Source organism: Mobula hypostoma, chromosome 4, assembly GCF_963921235.1.
Source record: "Mobula hypostoma chromosome 4, sMobHyp1.1, whole genome shotgun sequence".
Lineage (NCBI taxonomy): Eukaryota > Metazoa > Chordata > Chondrichthyes > Myliobatiformes > Myliobatidae > Mobula > Mobula hypostoma.
In genome coordinates, this window is record NC_086100.1 from 182002 (window position 1) to 203173 (window position 21172).

The 21172-nt window shown below is 42.7% G+C and overlaps 1 protein-coding gene across 6 annotated transcripts in view; it reads left to right on the plus strand.

Moving 5' to 3' along the window:
• lrrc31 (leucine rich repeat containing 31) overlaps nucleotides 1-21172 on the plus strand; it is a 202708-nt gene that overhangs the window by 144367 nt on the left and 37169 nt on the right. For all 6 annotated transcript variants that reach the window (XM_063045216.1, XM_063045214.1, XM_063045220.1 and 3 more), the window contains one exon: nucleotides 12733-12897. In XM_063045216.1, the coding sequence (XP_062901286.1) occupies nucleotides 12733-12897 (165 nt within the window). The remainder of the gene's footprint in view (nucleotides 1-12732; nucleotides 12898-21172) is intronic.

Below are 21172 nucleotides of genomic sequence, written 5' to 3' on the forward strand. Positions count from 1 at the left end.
CCCATTCTGATATGTCAATCCATAGCCTCATGTACAGTCGCGATGAGGCCACACTCAGGTTCGAGGATCAATATCTTGTGTTCTTTCTGGATAGCCTTCAACCTGATGGCATGAAGATCAATTTCTTTAACTTCTGTTAATGCCCCCCCTTCACCATTTCCCATCCTCTTTTTCCTCTCTCGCCTGCCCATCGCCTCTCTCTGGTGCTTTTACCCCCCCCCCCTTTTCTTTCTTCCACGGCTCTCTGTCTTCTCCTATTAGATTCCCCCTTCTCCAGCCCTGTTTCTCTTTCACTAGTCAGCTTCCTAGCTCTTTACTTCACCCTCCCCCTCCTGGTTTCACCTCTCACCTGGTGTTTCTCTCTCCCCTCCCCCTACCTTTCAAATCTACTCCTCGTCCTTTTTTCTCCAGTCCTGCTAAAGGGTCTTGGCCTGAAACGTCAACTGTACTTTTTTTTCCACAGATGCTGCCTGGCCTGCTGAGTTCCTCCAGTGTCTTGCTCAGATTTCTAGCATCTGTAGATTTTCTCTGATTTCTCAGCATTACATTCTAGCTTTTATATTCTAGTCTTCTTGGAGTGAAAGTTAACATTGCATTTGCCTTCACTCAACCTGCAAATTAATCTTTTAGGGAATGCTGCACAACTGTTTTGAATTTTATCCCTGTTTAGAAAATATCAAATTCCTTTTTTTTTCTACCAGAATGTATGACCAGACATTTCCTGGCACTGTATTCCATTTGCCACTTCTTTGCCCATTCTCCTAATCTGTCCAAGTCTTTCTCCACCCTCCCTGTTCCATCAAAACTACCTACCACTCCACCTTTCTTGATATCATCTGCAAACTTTGCAACAAAGCCATCAATTCTGTCCTCCAAATCATTGACGTAAAAAGAATCAGTCCAGCACCGACCCCTTCGGAACACCACTCGTCACTGGCAGCCAATCAGAAAAGGCTCCGTTTTCCCACTCTTTGCCTCCTGCCAATCAGCCAGTGCTCTACCCATGCTAGAATCATTCCTGTAATATCATGGACTCTTATCTTGTTAAGCAGCCTCATGTGTGGCAACTTGTCAAATGCCTTCTGAATAATAAACAACATCAACCGAATTTCCTTCGTCTATCCTGCTTGTTATTTCTTCAATAAATTCCAATAGACTTATAAGGCAAGATTTTCTCTCATGAAAATTATGCTGACTATGGCCTATTTTATTACGTGCCTCTAAGTACCTTGAAACCACATCCTTAACAATCGATTCCAACATCTTCCCATGAGGTCAGGCTAACTGGCCTATAATTTCTTTTCTTCTGCCTTCCTCCCTTCTTGAAGAGTGCAATGTCATTTGCAATTTTCCAGTCCTCCTGAACCATTCCAGAACTAGTGATTCTTGAAAGATCATTACTAATGCCTCCACAATTTCTTTAGCTACCTCTTTTAGAACCCTGGGGTGTACACCATCTAGTCTAGGTGACTTATCTACCTTCAGGCCTTCAGTTTTTCTAAGAACTTTCTCCCTAGTAATACCAACTTCACACACTTCTAACCTTTGACACTCTCGAACTTCCACCATACTGCTAGAGTTTTCTACAGTGAAGACTGATGCAAAGTACATTCAGTTTGCCCGCTACTTTCTTGTTCCCCATTACTACCTCTCCAGCATCACTTTCCAGAAGTTCAATATCTACTCTCAACTCTCTTTTACTCTATATATCGGAAAAAAAACTTTCGTATCCTCTTTGATGTTGTTGACTAGCTTATCTTCCTATTTCATCTTTTTTCCCCCTTATACCTTTTTTAGTTGTCTTCTGTTGGTTTTTGAAAGTTTCCCAATCCTCTAACTTCCCACTGATTTTTGCTCTATTATATGCCCTCTCTTTGGCGCCCAACTATAATCTCCTTTCAGCCATGACTCAGTAATGCCCACATTTTACCTGACAATCTCTATCTGTGCTACAAGATTATCTAACTTATTCCATCGACTGTGTGCATTCAAATATAACGCCTTTAGTCCTGTATCCGTCACCTTTTTCGATTTTGTCCCCTTTTACACTGCATCTCACTGAATGCAATTTGTCCTTAATCATCTGTCTGTACTTCCCAGCAGTCTCACCAAACACTGCATCTGCTCATAAACCAACAGCCCTATCCTTAGGCCTATTTTTGCAGTTCCCATCCCCCTGCCAAATTAGTTTAAATTAGCTTTATGTCTTAACAAATGTATCCATTCTTCTCATTACTACCATCCAGGAGGAAGTAAGGAGTCTGAAGACACACACTCAGTTGTTTTAAGAGCAGCTTATTCCCTCCACTGTCAGATTTCTGAAGGACAATGAACCCATGAACACAGCCTCACTATTTATTCCTTTAAATTTGCACATCTTATTTATTTTTTATATACAGTAAGTAGTTATTGGAATTTATAGTTTTATTATTTTATATTGCAATGTACTGCTGCAGCAAAAAACTTATTTCATGACATCTGCCAGTGATATGAAACCTGATTCTGATTCATTCTTATTTCTTAAGTCTGCATATGGCAGAATTCATCGATCAGTGCAGCATTGTAAACATAGAGTGTGAGGGCAGCTTGTTGTTCTTGGTGCTGGATGTGGGAGGTCCTGGAGTCTCCAGGCCTCCCGGACGTCCACATCTGCGCCAGGTGCGCCAAGATGCAGCTCCTAAGAGGCCGCGTTAGGGAACTGGAGCTGCAGCTCGATGACCTTCATCTGGTCAGGAAGAGTGAGGAGTTGATAGAGAGGAGTTACAGGCAGGTGGTCACACCGGGGCCACGGGAGGCAGACAAGTGGGTCACGGTTAGGAGGGGGAAGAGGAAGGGTTAGGTAGAGAGTACCCCAGTGGCTGTGCCCCTTGACAATAGGTAATCCTGTTTGAGTACTGTTGGGGGGGAACAGCTTACCTGGGGGAAGCGACAGTGGCCATGCCTCCGGCACAGAGTCCGTAGCTCAGAAGGGTAGGGAAAGGAAGAAGAGGGCAGTAGTAATAGGGGACTCGATAGTAAGGGGGTCAGATAGGCGATATTGTGGACGCAGTCCGGAGACCTGGATGGTAGTTTGCCTCCCTGGTGCCAGGGTTCGGGATATTTCTGATTGCATCCAAGATATCCTGAAGTGGGAGGGTGAGGAGCCAGAGGTCGTGGTACATATAGGTACCAATAACATAGGTAGGGAAAGGGGAGAGGTCCTGAAAGGAGAATATAGGGAGTTAGGAAGGGAGTTGAGAAAAAGGACCACAAAGGTAGTAATCTCGGGATTACTGCCTGTGCTACGCGACAGTGAGAGTAAGAATACAATGAGGTGGAGGATAAATGCGTGGCTGAGGGATTGGAGCAGGGGGCAGGGATTCAAGTTTTTGTATCATTGGGACCTCTTTTGGGGCAGGTGTGACCTGTACAAAAAGGACAGGTTACGCTTGAATTCTAGGGGGACCAATATCCTGGCGGGGAGATTTGCGAGGTCTACTGAGGTGACTTTAAACTAGAATGGTTGGGGGGTGGGAATCAAATTAAAGAGACCAGGAGAGAGGAGGTTAGTTCACAAATAGAGAAAGCTAGTAGACAGTGTGTGAGGGAGGATAGACAGAGGACAGAGATCAGGAGCACTCAGACCAAAGATGTAGGGGACAAGGAGTAAAAAGATAACAAAGTTGTTTGCTCCATTAATGATAAAAAGAGAGTAAGAGGTGGAGAGTTTCTTAAATGCATCTATTTTAATGCTAGGAGCATTGTAAGAAAGGTGAATGAGCTTAGCGTATAGATTGGTACCTGGAAATATGATGTTGTAGCTATTAGTGAGACGTGGTTGCAGGAGGGGTGTGATTGGCAACTAAGTATTCCAGGATTTCGTTGCTTCAGGTGTGATAGAATAGGAGGGGCAAGAGGGGGAGGTGTTGCATTGCTTGCAGCTTAATGTGAAAAAGACTAAGGAGCCGGTGGTAGACCTGAGGAGAGCTAAGGTACCGGTGACCCCTGTTTCCATCCAGGGGGTCAGTGTGGACATGTGGAGGATTACAAATACCTGGGGATACGAATTGACAATAAACTGGACTGGTCAAAGAACACTGAGGCTGTCTACAAGAAGGGTCAGAGCCATCTCTATTTCCTGAGGAGACTGAGGCCCTTTAACATCTACCGGACGATGCTGAGGATGTTCTACGAGTCTGTGGTGGCCAGTGCTATCATGTTTGCTGTTGTGTGTTGGGGCAACAGGCTGAGGGTAGCAGACACCACCAGAATCAACAGACTTATTTGTAAGGCCAGTGATGTTGTAGTGATGGAACTGGACTCTCTCATGGTGGTGTCTGAAAAGAGGATGCTGTCTAAGTTGCATGCCATCTTGGTCAATGTCTCCCATCCACTACATAATGTACTGGTTGGGCACAGGAGTACATTCAGCCGGCGACTCATTCCTCCAAGATGCAGCACAGAACGTCATAGGAAGTCATTCCTGCCTGTGGCCATCAAATTTTACAACTCCTCCCTTGGAGGGTCAGACACCCTGTGCCGATAGGCTGGTCCTGGATTTATTTCATAATTTACATATTACTAATTAACTTTTTATGGTTCTATTACTATTTATTATTTATGGTGCAACTGTAATGAAAACCAATTTCCCCCTGGGATCAATAAAGTATGACTATGACTATTGTCAGAGAAAATATAACAGCAGTGCTTTGGCAGAATAAATTAGTGGACTCACCCAGGGAGGCTATTTGGGTGGAATTGAGGATTGGGAAAGGTGTAGTGACCCTTATAGGGGTGTATTATAGACCACATAATGGGGACCGAGAACTGGAGGAGCAAATTTGTAAGGAGACAGCAGATATTTGTAGTAAGCACAAGGTTGTGATTGTGGGAGATTTTAATTTTCCACACATAGACTGGGAAGCCCATTCTGTAAAGGGCTGGATGGTTTGGAGTTTGTCAAATGTGTGCAAGATAGTTTTTTGCAGCAATACACAGAGGTACCAACTAGAGAAGGGGCAGTGTTGGATCTCCTGTTAAGGAATGAGATACGGCAGGTGACGGAGGTATGTGTTGGGGAGCACTTTGGGTCCAGTGATCACAATACCATTAGTTTCAATATAATTATGGAGAAGGATAGGACTGGACCCAGGGTTGAGACTTTTGATTGGAGAAAGTCTAACTTTGAGGAGATGCGAAAGGATTTAGAAGGAGTGGATTGGGACAGTTTGTTTTATGAGAAGGATGTAATAGAGAAATGGAGGTGATTTGAAGGTGAAATTTTGAGGGTACAGGATCTTTATATTTCTGTTAGGTTGAAAGGAAAGCTTAAAAGTTTCAGAGAGCCATGGTTTTCAAGGGATATAGGAAACTTGGTTCGGAAAAAGAGAGGGATTTACAATAAATACAGGTTTCCCCTGCCATCCGAAGGTAGAGCATTCCTATGAAATGGTTCATAAGCCGAAATGTCGTAAAGCGAAGAAGCAATTACCATTTATTTATATGGGAAAATTTTGTGCGCGGTCGCAGACCCAAAAATAACCTACCAAATCATGCCAAATAACACACAAAACCTAAAATAACAATAACATATAGTAAAAGCAGGAATGATATGATAAATGCACAGCCTATATAGAGTAGAAATACTTCTCTACAACAATTGCCTGCACAGATCTCCGTAGTGAAAATCTCACGCAAGTGCTCTCGGCAGAAAATCTCACGCAAGCGCTGTTGGCATAAACGCGCTCTCCAGTAACCTTTAAACTATGAAGCTGCCAAATCTACCAAATAACACGTAAAAATACACAGCCTATATGAAGTAGAAATAATGTATGTACAGTGTAGTATCACTTACCGCAATTGGGAAAACAGTGCCGAGCACACTGATGATGGTGTGTTAGACTGAGTCGTCACAGGCTGGGTGGTGCAGTGGCCCCCACCCTCCGTGCCGCCAACCCGATACATTGCCGCGAAGAACGCAGCGGTAGCCGGGAGGCACACAGCACATCGTTAAGAAAAAAGCCGAAATAAACATGCTAATTAATTAGGTGCTGCCTGGCACGTAAATGTCGGCCCAGATCAGTGCGGATTGCTGATTGCATCGCCTCTGATCTGGGCTGACAATTACATGCTAGGTGGCACCTAATTAATTAGCATGTTTATTTTGACTTTTTTCTTAAAGATATGCTGTGTGCCTCCCGGCTACCGCTGCGTTCTTCACGAATCGGTACAGTATCTGTCCGGGGCCCGGGTGTTTGGGTGGTGGGACACGGGGGTGTCATCTCATCGTTGATCAGGGCAGGCAGCTCATCTTCTTCTATGACTGCCTGCGTCGATGTCGAAGGTCAAGGTTCGTTGTCTGCTGTGGCTGATGTGGAAGGCTTGCTTGACTGGTGAGCCTCGTGCATTTTTCTATCATACAGTTGTTTGTAAGCACTCAAACCATCCTGCAAATATCCCCTAAACCTACGTACCCTTTCAAAATTAAAGTCGTACTTTATCATTGCAGCGAAAATCTCACTCAGTTGCTTCACTTTCTGCAATCGGTTGCATTCGGTTTCGATTGTTATCCTTTCCTCTTCCAATTGCATCAGCTCCTCATCTATCAGTTCTTGGTCATGGGATGCCAAAACCTCTTCAACATCATCCACGTCAACTTCCACAAGCCAAACTCACTTTGTCCTTGCTTCGTTCACCACGAATCGAAACGCTTAATTATGTCTAGTTTTACGCTAAGTGTAACACCCTTAGGAGCTCTTACAGGCTTTTCCGACACCTTAGAACTCATCTTGCTAACAGCTGCTCAATGCAACGTGTTTAAGCAATGCCGTTCCAAATTCGGGGTAGAGCGGCTGCTCGGGGCGTGCGCTGCGTTTTTTCACACGCTGATTTTTTATCGCGCGCTGCCTTTCTTCGTAACAGTGAAAACACCTGAAAGCGAAAACAGGGTACTAATATAGGTCTTTCGTAACAGTGAGGTTTCGTAAAGCGAACGTTCGAAAAGCGGGGGACACCTGTATAGGCAGCTTGGAGTTAATGAGGTGCTTGAGGAATATAAAGAATGCAAAAAGAATCTTAAGAAAGAAATTAGAAAAGCTAAAAGAAGATAAGAGGCAGCTTTAGCAAGTAAGGTGAAAATAAATCCAAAGGATTTCTACAGTTATATAAATATCAAAAGGATAATGAGGGATAAAATTGGTCCCTTAGAGAATCAGAGTGGACAGCTATGTGCGGAGCCAAAAGAGATTGGGGAGATTTTGAACAATTTCTTTTCTTTGGTATTCACTAAGGAGAAGGATAAGGTAAAGGAAACAAAAAGGGTAGTTATGGAAAGTATAATGATTAAAGAAGAGGAAGTACTGGGGCTTTTAAGGAATATAAAAGTGGGTAAGTCTCTGGGTCCGGACAAGATATTCCCTAGGACCTTGAGGGAAGTTAGTGTGGAAATAGCAGGGGCTCTGACAGAAATATTTCAAATGTCATTAGAAACAGGGATGGTGCCGGAGGACTGGCGTATTGCTCATGTTGTTCCATTGTTTAAAAAGGGTTCTAAGAGTAAACCTAGCAATTATCGGCCTGTGAGTTTGACGTCAGTGGTGGGTAAATTGATGGAAAGTATTCTTAGAGATGGTATATATAATTATCTGGATAGACAGGGTCTGATTAGGAACAGTCAACATGGATTTGTGAGTGGAAGGTCATGTTTGACAAATCTTATTGAATTTTTTGATGAGGTTACTAGGAAAGTTGACGAGGGTAAAGCGGTGGATGTTGTCTATATGGACTTCAGTAAGGCCTTTGACAAGGTTCCACACGGAAGGTTCGTTAGGAAGGTTCAATCGTTAGGCACTAATATCGAAGTAGTAAAATGGATTCAGCAGTGGCCGGATGGGAGACGCCAGAGAGTGGTGGTGGATAACTGTGTGTCAGATTGGAGGACGGTGTGTAGCGGTGTGCCTCAGGGATCTGTACTGGGTCCAATGTTGTTTGTCATATATATTAATGATCTGGATGATGGGGTGGTAAATTGGATGAGTAAGTATGCAGATGATACTAAGACAGGTGGTATTGTGGATAATGAAGTAGGTTTTCAAAGCTTGCAGAGAGATTTAGGCCAGTTAGAAGAGTGGGCTGAAAGATGGCAGATGGAGTTTAATGCTGAAAAATGTGAGATGCTACATTTTGGTAGGACTGATCAAAATAGGACATACATGGTATATGTTAGGGCATTGAAGATCACTGTAGAACAGTGGGATCTAGGAATAATGGTGCATAGTTCCCTGAAGGTGGAATCTCATGTGGATAAGGTGTTGAAGAAAGCTTTTGGTATGCTTTATTAATCAGAGCATTGAGTATAGGAGTTGGGATGTAATGTTGAAATTGTATAAGGCATTGATAAGGCCAGATTTGGAGTATTGTGTACAGTTCTGGTCACCGATTTATAGGAAAGGTGTCAGTAAAATTGAGAGAGTACAGAGGACGTTTACTAAAATGTTGCCTGGGTTTCATCTCCTAAGTTACAGAGAAAGGTTGAACAAGTTAGGTCTCTATTCTTTGGAGTGTAGAAGGTTGAGAGGGGACTTGATAGAGGTGTTTAAAATTATGAGGGGGATTGATAGAGTTGACATGGATAGGCTTATTCCATTGAGAGTGGGGGAGATTCAAACAAGAGGACATGAGTTGAGAGTTAAAGGGCAAAAGTTTAAGGGTAACATGAGGGGGAACTTCTTTACTCAGAGACTGGTGGCTGTGTGGAACGAGCTTCCAGCAGAAGTGGTTGAGGCAGGTTCGATGTTGTCGTTTAAAGTTAAATTGGGTAGATATATAGACAGGAAAGGAATGGAGGGTTATGGATCAAGTGCAGGTCGGTGGGACTAGGTGAGAGTAGGAGTTCGGCATGGACTAGAAGGGCCAAGATGGCCTGTTTCCGTGCTGTAATTGTTATATGTTATATAGAAAACCTACAGCACAATACAGGCCCTTCGGCCCATAAAGTTGTGCCAAACATGTCCCTACCGTAGAAATTACTAGGGTTTCCCATAGCCCTCTATTTTTCTACGCTCCATGCACCTGTCCAGGAGTCTCTTAAAAGACCCTATTGTATCCGCCTCCAGCACCGTTGCCGGCAGCCCATTCCACGCACTCACCACTCTCTGCTTAAAAAAACTTACCCCTGACATCTCTGTACCTACTCCAAAGCACCTTAAACCTGTGCCCTCTTGTGGCAGCCATTTCAGCCCTGGGAAAAAGCCTCTGACTATCCACATGATCAATGCCTCTCATCATCTTATACACTTATACACCTCTATCAGGTAAAACTCTTTTCAGCTATCTAAAGAATAAAAGCAAGTTTAAAGTTGATATTAGACCACTGGAAAATGATGCTGGTGAGGTAGTAATAAGAGACAAAGAAATGTCAGATGAACTTAATGGGTACTTGGCATCAGTCTTCACTATGGAAGATAATAGACAGTGTGCCGGAGGTCCGTGAGTGTCAGGGAGCTGTTACAAGAGATGAGTGCTAGACATACTGAAAGTATTAACGTGGATAATTCACTTGGACCAGATGGACTACATTCCAGAGTCCTGAGAGAGGTTGCTGAAGAGATAATGGATACATTGGTCATGAACTTTCAAGAATTACTTGATTCTGGCATGGTCCTGGAGGACTGGAAGATTGCAAATGTCACTCCACTCTCTAAAGGGAGGAAGTCAAAAGAAATAAATTATAGGCCAGTTAGCTGAACCTCAGTGGTTGGGAACGTGTTGCTGTTTATTATTAAGGATGCAGAGTACTTGGAGACTAATGATAAAATAAGTCAGAGTCAGCTTGGTTTCTTTAAAGGGAAATCTTGCCTGACAAATCTATTTGAGTTCTTCGAGAAAGTAACAAGCAAGATGGATAAAGGAAAGGCAGTGGATGTTATTTACATAGATTTTCAGAAGGCATTTGATAAGGTGCCACACATGAGGCTGCTTAACAAAGTAAAATATTATGGTGGTACAGGAAGATACTGGTGTGAATAGAGGAGTGGCTGACAGGCAGGAGGCAGCGAGTGGGAATAAAAAAGGCTTTTTCTAGTTGATTGGTGTTCCTCAGGGGTCAGTATTTGGACCGCTACTTTTAATTTTGTCAAATTGGAAGAATGGACAAAAAAATGTCAGACGGATTACAGTGTTGAGAAATGTACAATTATCCCTTTCAGTAAAAGGAGCAATAATGCCAACTATTATCTAAAATGGGGAGAAGATTCAAACATCAGAGGTGCAGAGGAACTTAGGAGTCCTGGTGCAGGACTCCCAGGAGGTTAATTTACAGGTAAAAAAGGCAAATGTAATGTTGGCATTTATTTCAAGGGGAATAGAATATAAAAGCAAGGAGATAATGCTGAGCCTTTATAAGAAATACACATCAAAGTTGCTGGTGAACGCAGCAGGCCAGGCAGCATCTCTAGGAAGAGGTACAGTCAACGTTTCAGGCCGAGACCCTTCGTCAGGACTAACTGAAGGAAGAGCTAGTAAGAGATTTGAAAGTGGGAGGGGGAGATCCAAAATGATAGGAGAAGACAGGAGGGGGAGGGATGGAGCCAAGAGCTGGACAGGTGATTGGCAAAAGGGATATGAGAGGATCATGAGACAGGAGGCCCAAGGAGAAGGAAAGGGGGGAGGGGGGGAAAAATCCCAGAGGATGGGCAAGGGGTATAGTCAGAGGGACAGAGGGAGAAAAAGGAGAGAGAGAGAAAGAGTGTGTGTGTATATATAAATAAATAAATAATGGATGGGGTACGAGGGGGAGGTGGGGCATTAGCAGAAGTTAGAGAAGTCAATGTTCATGCCATCAGGTTGAAGGCTACCCAGACGGAATATAAAATGTTGTTCCTCTAACCTGAGTGTGGCTTCATCTTTACAGTAGAGGAGGCCGTGGATAGACATATCAGAATGGGAATGGGATGTGGAATTAAAATATGTGGCCACTGGGAGATCCTGCTTTCTCTGGTGGACAGAGCGTAGGTGTTCAGCAAAATGATCTCCCACTCTGCGTCGGGTCTTGCCAATATCTCGAAGGTCACATCGGGAGCACCGGACACAGTATATCACCCCAGCCATCTCACAGGTGAAATATTGCCTCACTAGTCATGCCACACTTGAAGTATTGTCAACAGTTTTGAGCCACTTTTCTCAGAAAGGATGTGTTATCATTGGAAAGAGTCCGGAAGAGGTTCACATGGATTATCCTGGGAATGAAGGGGTTAGCATATGAGGAGTGTTGGTAGCTTTGGGCCTGTACTCACTGGAATTCAGAAGAATGAGTAGGGATCTCATTGAAACCTACCAGATGTTGAAAGAACTAGACAGTGTGGAGGTGGAGAGGACGCTTCCTATGGTGGGTATGTCCAGAACTAGAGGGCACAGCCTCAAAATTGAGGGGCAACCTTTTAGAACAGAGGTAAGGTGCAATTTTTTTTAGCCAGAGAGTAGTGAATCTATGGAATGCTCTGCCACAGACTGCAGTGGATTCCAAGTCCATGGGTATTTTTAAGGCAGAAGTTGATCGTTTCCTGATCGGTCAGGGCATCAAAGAATATGACGAGGTTGGGTGTATGGGGTTGAGTGGGATTCAGGGCCAGCCATGATGGAATGGCGGAGCAGACTTGATGGGCTGAATGGCTTAATTCTGCTCTTATGTCTCGTGGTCTTGTGACTCCACATGGTCTCCGTCTGTTAATTCACTTTCTGTTCAGCTGCCATTCTTACCTTCCCTGTCTCCGCATGGTCTCTGACCCTTAGTTCACTTTCTGTTCAGATGCCATAGAATAGTACAGCACAGTTCAGTCCCTTCGGCCCACAATGTTATGCTGACCCTCAAACCCTGCCTCCCATATAACCCCCACCTTAAATTCCTCCATATACCTGTGTAGAAGTCTCTTAAATTTCACTAGTGTATCTGTCTCCACCACTGATTCAGGCAGTGCATTCCACGCACCAACCACTCTCTGAGTAAAAAACTTTCCTCTAATATCCCCCTTGAACTTCCCACCCCTTACCTTAAAGCCATGTCCTCTTGTATTGAGCAGTGGTGCCCTGGAGAAGAGGCACTGGCTATCCATTCTATCTATTCCTCTTAATATCTTGTACACCTCTATCATGTCTCCTCTCATCCTCCTCCTCTCCAAAGAGTAAAGCCCTAGCTCCCTTAATCTCTGATCATATTGCATACTCTCTAAACCAGGCAATATCCTGGTAAATCCCCTCTGTACCCTTTCCAATGCTTCCACATCCTTCCTATAGTGAGGTGACCAGAAGTGGACACAGTACTCCAAGTGTGGCCTAACCAAAGTTTTATAGAGCTGCATCATCACCTCGCGACTCTTAAACTCTATCTCCCGAATTATGAAAGCTAACACCTCATAAGCTTTCCTAACTACCCTAAATCTCTCTGAAAAGTTACTGTTATATTTGCTTTCATCATTTCCTCCTTCAGTGTTCCAGGCACCTTTCTATGAGTTTTTTAAAAAGCACTCATCAATCTTGTCAATCTTACCTCTCTCATATTGACGTTATTCCTACTGATACTTGACGTTACCATACTGGAAAAAACACTATCTACTCTAGCTATACCTCTCATAATTTAGATGTGTTAATTAGGTCACCTTTAATTGAAAACAAACTTTGCAAAAACTTTCCATATAGTTGCTCATTCTGACCTGCATTCTAAAGCTAGTGCAAAAACCTGGTTTGTTCCATTTCCTACAGGTATTGCACTGAACCATGTTCCTGCTATGAAAAAACTGGTATTATCGCGTAACAGCATTGCTGGTGGCTTCAAGGAGTCAGCAACGCATTTACTGAACGTCACAGAACTCCAAGTGTTTGATATTCATGATTGTTCGTTGACTGAAGATGATATTTCTGCCTTGAGTGAGTAAATTTCTTGTCAACACTGGGAACACAATTCTTAATCAACTCATTATTGGGTCCTAAACTGGTAGTGTTGTGCAAAGCAAAGGCAGTGTAACTGTAGTGGCCAATTCGATCCAGACGAAATTGTCGCTGCTGGTGACCCTCACGGATTTGTTACACTTGTATGATGTGCTCTCAGCTCCAATGATAATTGTTCTAAAAGTCGAGGATATGTGTTTGATCCTTTGTTAGCAATTAGCAAACATACGATCATGAAGCGATGAAACCTAAGCAAGCCCAAGTATAAGTTAAGCATAATTGATTGGTCAACAAAAGATACAACATCTGTCGGTCCCAGCTGCAAACTGCCCTGAACAAAGCACAAATATATCACTTATTCCCTTTGCTTTTACCACGCCCCCATTCATGTGACTTGTTAAAATAATCGACACGCAACACAGAATACAATGCAGATGGACAACAGATGCATGACTCCTGCAATAACATTTCAACTTTTGGAGAAAATTGAAACTAGACTTTTGTACTTAGGATTAAACCTGTGGAGGCCAAGTCATTGAGTTGGCAACACAAAGCGGATGTAAATAGGTTGTTTGTTAGGACATCAAAGGTTACGGAGAGAAGGGAGAAGAATGGGGTTGAGATGAATAATAAATCAGCATGGGAATGGCTGAGCAGACTCAATGGGCCGAGTGGCCTAATTCTGCTCCTACAGTGCCTGTAAAAATTATTCACCCTTATTAGAAGTTTTCATGTTTTATTGATTTACAACATTGAATCACAGTGGATTTAATTTGGCTTTATTGACACAATCAACAGAAAAAGGCTCCTTAGTACCAAAGTGAAAGCAGATCTCTACAAAGTGAATTGAATTGAATTGACTTTATTTCTTACATCCTTCACATTCATGAGGAGTAAAAATCTTTATGTTACATCTCTGCCTAAATGTGCAATCATAACTTATAATAATTAATAGTGATCTCAATTAATTGTAACTATAAAGAAAAAATAATTGATTGCATAAGTATTCACCGCCTTCAAGACAGTAATTAGTAGATGCACCTTTGGCAGCAATTACAACCTTTTTTTAATTAATTTTTTTTTACATTTCTATAGTGAAACTACAAAGAACCCAGCAACAAAATGGAAATTTATACAATGCAAAACAAACAAATCCAATATATAGTTCATAACAGTAAGACAAAAAAGCACCCAAAAGAGAGTTATGTAAAATTAATATCCACCCTAACCTCCCACTGAAAAAAGAAAAACCCAGGCCAACCACTTTGCATAAATAAAAAAAATCAGTCAGAACATTCAACCCCAGAGAACTGTAAATATATATAAAAAAAACATAATGCCGACTACCAAAAGTATGGTATAATTCATAACAAAAACCGTATAACTTTCAAGAAAAAAAAGCTGAAAGTAGGGGATTGCAGCATGCTAAAAAAAAAGATAGACTTACCCTAAAGAAGCGCTGTGAAAATATTCAAGAAAAGGTTCCCGCACTTTATGAAACTTTATGTCCGAATTAAGAAGTGAATAATTAATCTTTTCGAGGTCTAAACAGGCCTCATTAAGCCATTAAGGGTGGGGCAGCATCTTTCCACCTCAGAAGAACCAACCGTCTAGCCAAAAGAGAGGCAAAAGATAATGTTCGGCATTTAGTCGTACTCAAGTGCATATTTATTTCACCCGAGGTGCCAAAAAGAGCAACCAGAGGGTTAGGTTCTAAATGACAGTTAAGAATATGAGATAGGGTTAAAAAAGCTTCTCTCCAGAATTTCTCAAGACTAGGACAGGTCCAATACATATGAATAAGAGAAGTCTCAGCCCCTTTACACTTATCACAAACAGGACTAATGTCAGGATAAAACCGCGATAATTTAGTTTTAGACATATGAGTCCTGTGTACAACCTCATACTGTAAAAGGCTATGACAAGCACATAGAGAGGTTGAGTTGACTGATTTAAGAATTAAATCCCAAACCGCATTGGATAAAGAGATATTTAGATCTTGTTCCCAGGCAGTTCTAATTTTATTGAAAGGAGCACACCTCAAAATCACTAATTTATCCCGAATAGTCGATAATACACTTTTACCCAGTGGGTTGCTACATAAAAACAAAGCCAAAACGTTTCTCTCGGGCTTCTCAGGGAAGTTTGATATCAAAGGGTTAATGAAATGTCAAATTTGAAGATATCTAAAGAAATGAGTATTAGGTATGTTAAACTTTACAGGCAGTCGTTGAAAAGTTGCAGAGCGATTATCTATGAAAAGATCTTTAAACCGCCTAATACCCTTTCTATGCCAGTCGTGAAATGTTAAATCCCGCATAGAAGGTAGAAAAAGATGATTGTGTAAAATAGGGCTAGAAAGAGAAAAACCATGAAGACCATTAAATTTTCTGAACTGAGCCCATGTTCTTAAAGTATGTCTAATAAGAAGATTAGCAGTAAGTCTAGGTAAATGACAAGGAAGTGTGGAACTGAGAAGTGCAGGAATTGAAAGATCCTTAGTAGAGTTCACCTCCATTGCCACCCATTTTGGGCAGTCAGACTCATTATGAAAGAAAGACCAAAAAATAAGACAATGAATATTGGCTGCCCAGTAATGTAAACGAAAATTAGGCAAGGTCATATCACCTTCCTTTTTAGATTTTTGAAGATGAGCTTTGTTAAGTCTAGGGCATTTTTACACTTATCACAAACAGGACTAATGTCAGGATAAGATGAAATAATGGAATCTAACCCATTGAAAAAACCTTTAGAAATAAAAATTGGTAGAAACTGAAATAAATACAAAAATTTAGGAAGGATGACGAAGGGTCTCGGCCTGAAACGTCGACTGCACCTCTTCCTAGAGATGCTGCCTGGCCTGCTGCATTCACCAGCAACTTTTATGTGTGTTGTAGGAATAAGGAACCTTGGTTCTCAAGGGATATTGCAACTCTGATAAAGAAGAGGGAGTTGTATGACATGTATAGGAAACAGGGAGTAAATAAGGTGCTTGAGGAGTATAAGAAGTGCAAGAAAATACTTAAGAAAGAAATCAGGAGGGCTAGAAGAAGACATAAGGTTGCGTTGGCAGTCAAAGTGAAGGATAATCCAAAGAGCTTTCACAGGTATATTAAGAGCAAAAGGATTGTAAGGGATAAAATTGGTGGTCTTGAAGATCAGAGTGGTCGGCTATGTGCGGAACCAAAGGAAATGGCGGAGATCTTAAATAGGTTTTTTGTCTCTGTATTTACTAAGGAAACTGGCATGAAGTCTATGGAGTTAAGGGAAACAAGTAGTGAGATAATGGAAACTGTACAGATTGAAAAGGAGGAGGTGCTTGCTGTCTTGAGGAAAATTAAAGTGGATAAATCCCCGGGACCTGACGAGCCTGATTGAATTTTTAGATGATGTGACTAAACACATTGATGAATGTAGAGGTGTAGATGTACTGGATGTAGTGTATATGGATTTTAGCAAGGCATTTGATAAGGTACCCCATGCAAGGCTTATTGAGAAAGTAAGGAGGCATGGGATCCAAGGGGACCTTGCTTTGTGGATCCAGAACTGGCTTGCCCACAGAAGGCAAAGAGTGCTTGTAGATGGGTCATATTCTGCATGGAGATCGGTGACCAGTTCTGTGCTTCAGGGATCTGTTCTGGGACTGCTACTCTTTGTGATTTTTATAAATGACCTGGATGAAGAATTGGAGGGATGGGTTAGTAAATTTGCTGATGACACAAAGGTTGTGTGTTGTGGATAGTGTGGAGGGCTGTCAGAGATTACGGCGGGACATGATAGGATGCAAAACTGGGCTGAGAAATGGCAGATGGAGTTCAACCCAGGTAAGTGTGAGGTGATTCATTTTGGTAGGTCAAATATGATGGCAGAATGTGGTATTAATGGTAAGACTCTTGGCAGTGTGGAGGATCAGAGGGATCTTTTGGTCTGCGTCTATAGGACACTCAAAGCTGCTGAGCAGGTTGACTCTTTGGTTAAGAAAGCATACGGTGCATTGGCCTTCATCAGTCGTGGGATTGTGTTTAGGGGCTGAGTGGTAATGTTGCAACTCTATAGGACCCTGGTCAGACCCCACTTGGAGTATTTGCTCAGTTCTGGTCGCCTCACTATAGGAAGGACGTGGAAGCCATAGAAAGGGTGCAGAGAAGATTTACAAGGATGTTGCCTGGATTGGGGAGCATGCCTTATGAGAATGGGTTAAGTGAACTTTTCTCCTTGGAGCGACGGAGGGTGAGATGTGACCTGATAGAGGTATATAAGATGATGAGAGGCAGTGATCGTGTGAATAGTCAGAAGCTTTTTCCCAGGGCTGAAATGGCTAGTGTTAGAGGGCATAGTTTTAAGGTGCTTGGAAGGAGGTACCGAGGAGATGTCAGGGGTAAGTTTTTTACGCAGAGAGTGGTGAGTGTGTGGAATGGGCTGCCGGCAACGGTGCTGGAGGCTGATATGATAGGATCTTTTAAGAGACTCCTGGACAGGTATATGGATCTCAGAAAAATAGAGGCTGTGGGTAACCCTGGGTCATTTTTAAGGTAAGGACATGTTTGTCACAGCTTTGTGAGCTGAAGGGCCTGTACTGTGCTGTAGGTTTTCTGTGTTTCTATGTAAGTGGCAGGTGGAATACTGTGCCAGAAGTGTGTATGTTCATAGACTTTGGTGGAAGAATTGAAAGGGTTGACTATTTTCTAAATGGAGAAAAAGTACAAAAAACTGAGGTGCAAAGGGATTTGGGAGTACTTGTGCAGGATTCCCTAAAGCTTAATTTGCAGATTGAGTCTGTGATAATGAAGGAAAATTCAATGTCAGCGTTTATTTCAAAAGGACTGAAACGTAAAAGCAAGGATGTAATGTTGAGACTTTATAAAGCACTGGCGAGGTTCACTCGGAGTATTGTGAGCAGCTTTGTGCCCCTTATCTTAGAAAGGACGTGCTCAAACTTGAGTGGGTTCAGAGGGTGTTGATGAAATTGATTCCAGTTTCAACGGCTTGTCACATGAAGAGCCTTTGATGGCTTTAGGCTTGTACTCATGAGAATTCAGAAGAATGAGGAATGATGTAATTAAAACCCATCAAATGGTGAAAGGCCTCAACAGATTCGATGTGGATGGGATGTTTCCTATGGTGGAAGAGTGTAAGACCATAGTCCTTTTAGAATGGAGATGAGGAATTTCTTTAGCCAGAAAGTGGTGAATCTGTGGAATTCATTGCCACAGGCAGCTGTGGAGGCCAAGTCTGTACATATATTTAAGGCAGAAGTTGATAGGTTCTTGATTGGTCAGGGCATAAAGGAATAAGGGGAGAAGGTAAGAGATTGGGGCTGAGTGGAAAAATGGATCAGCCACGATGGAATAGTGGAGTAGGCTCGATGGGCCAAATGCCCTAATTCTGCTCCTATGTGTTATGATATACGTGGGGTTGAGGGGGTGGTCACAGGGTATTCTGCACTGACTCCTTCACCCAGTCCCCTGTGTCCGGCACCTTGGGTGTAACAACATCTCTATCACCCCTCAACCTCCCGAATGATATGGAATTCATCCAGTTCCAGCTTCAACTCCTTAACATATCCTTAAATCCCTTCGGATTTGCCTTCGCATTGTCTGCTACTGCAACCTCGTATCTTTTTTTTGCTCCTCCTGATTTCTTTCTACAGTGTTTCCTTGCATTTCTTATACTCCATAAACACCTCATTTCTTCCTACCTGTCAAAACCTGCTATGCACCTCCCATTTTTTCTTAACCAGGACCTCAACATCTCTTGAAAACCAAGTTTCCCTGCACTTGTCATCTTTACCTTTTATTTTTACAGCACATAGAAGCTTCGTTCTCCCAAAATTAGAGCAAAGATGCACTCAGTCTGATGGTTTTGAGATGTGTTGATTTTAATCCAAGGAGAATCCAGGAATACAAGGGTTACTGTATGAGGAACGTCTGGCAGCTCTTGAGCTGTATTCCCTGGAGTTTAGGAGAATGAGGGGGGGATGTCATAGAAACATTCTGAATGTTCAAAGGCCTGAACAGATTAGATATGGCAAAGTTATTTCTCATGGTAGGGGAGTCCAGAACAAACGGGCACAAATTCAGGATTGAAGGACGTCCATTTGGAACAGAGATGCGGAGAAATTACTTTAGTCAGAGAGTGGTAGATCTGTGGAATTTGTTGCCACAAGTGGCTGTGGAGGCCAAGTCATTAGGTGTATTTAAGGCAGAGACCGTTAGGTTCTTGATTAGCCAAGGCGTCAAAGTATATGGGGAGAAGGCAGGCGAGTGGGGATGACTGGAAGAATTGGATCAGCCCATGAATGAATGGTGGAGCAGACTGGATGAGCTGAATGGCCTACATCTGCTACTATATCATGTTAGGGGCAGACAATTTGGGAAAACATTTATTTGGGTGGGGGAAATATGATAGTTTTAGGCAGGAACTTGAGAGCAGATATTCTCAGGGAAATGCATGGCAGAAGTGTGGCAAATGTTCAGGGAACATTTGCATGGAGTTCTGCATAGGTATGTTCCATTGAGACAGGGAAAGGATGGTAGGGTTAAAGAACCATGGTGTATAAAGGGTGTAGACAATCTAGTTAGGAAGAAAAGAAAAGCTTATGAAAAGTTTAAGAAACTAGGTACTGTTAATGCTCTTTAAAATTACAAGGTTGCTAGGAAGGAGTTTAGGAATGGAATTAGGTGAGTCAGAAGGGGCCATGAGAAGGCCTTTGTGAGCAGGATTAAGGAAAACCACAAGGCATTCTATAAGAATGTGAAGAGCAAGAGGATGACCTGTGTGAGAACAGGACCAGTCAGGTGTGATAGTGGAAATGTGCATAGAGTCGGAGGAGGTAGTGGAAGTACTTAGTGAATACTTCAGTATTCACCAGGGTAAAAGACCTTGGCAATTGTGGGGATGACTTACAGTGTACTGAAACGCTTGAGCGTTTAATATAGACATTAAGAAAGAGGATTTGCTGGAGTTTTGAAAAGCACTAAGTTAGATAGGTCACCAGGACCGGACGAGATGTACCCCAGGCTACTGTGGGAGGCATGGGAGGACATTGCTGAGCCTGTGGCAATGATCTTTGTGTCATCAATGGGGACAGGAGAAGTACCAGAGGATTGGAGGGTTGCAAATATTGTTCCCTTGCTCAAGAAAGGAGTAGAGGTAACTCAGAAAATTACAGACCAGTGAGTCTTACTTCAGTGGTGGGCAAATTGTTGGAGAAGATCCTGAGAGGCAGGATTTATGAGCATTTGGAGAGACGTAATCGGATTAGGGATAGTCAGCATGTCTTTGTCAAGGGCAGGTGGTGCCTTGGGAGCCTGATTGAATTCTATGAGGAAGTAACAAAACACATTGATGAAGGTAGAGCAGTGGATGTAGTGTGTATGGATTTCAGTAAAGCATTTGATAAGGTTCCCCATGCAAGGCTCCTTTAGAAAGTAAGGAGGCTTAGAATCCAAAGAGACCTTGCTTAGTGGGTCCAGAATTGGCTTGCCCACAGAAGGCAAACGGTGGTTGTAGCTGCTTTGTATTCTGCATGGAGGTCGGTGACCAGTGGTGTTGTGCAGGGATCTGTTCTGGGACCCCTACTCTTTGGATTTTTATAAATGACCTGCATGAAGAAGTAGAGGGTGGATTAGTAAATTTGCTGAAGATGCAAAGGTTGAGGGTGTTTTGGATAGTCTGGAGGCTTGTTGGAGGTTACAGCAGAACATCGATAGAATGTAGAACTGGGCTGAGAAGTGGCAAAGGGACTTCAACCCAGATAAGTGTGGTTCATTTTGGTAGGTCTAATTTGAAGACAGAATATAATATTAATGGTTAGACTCTTAGCAGTGTGGAGGATCTGAGAGATCTTGGGGTCCGTGTCCATAGGATACTCAAAGCTACTACGCAGGTTGACAGTGTTATTAAGAAGTCGTATGGTGTGTTGGCCTTCATCAACCGTGGGATTGAGTTCAAGAGCTGTGAGGTAATGTTACAGCTATATAGAACCCTGGTCAGTTCCCACTTGGAGTACTGTGCTCAGTTCTGGTCACTTCACTGCAGGAAGAATGTGGATACTATACGGAGAGTGCAGAGGAGATTTACAAGGATAGTGCCTGGATTGGAGGGCGTACCTTCTGAGAATAGGTTGAGTGAACTTGGCCTTTTCTCTTTGGAGTGATAGAGGATGAGAGGTGACCTGATAGAGGTGTATAAGATGATGAGAGGCATTGATCGTGTGGATAGTCGGAGGCTTTTTCCCAGGACTGAAATGGCT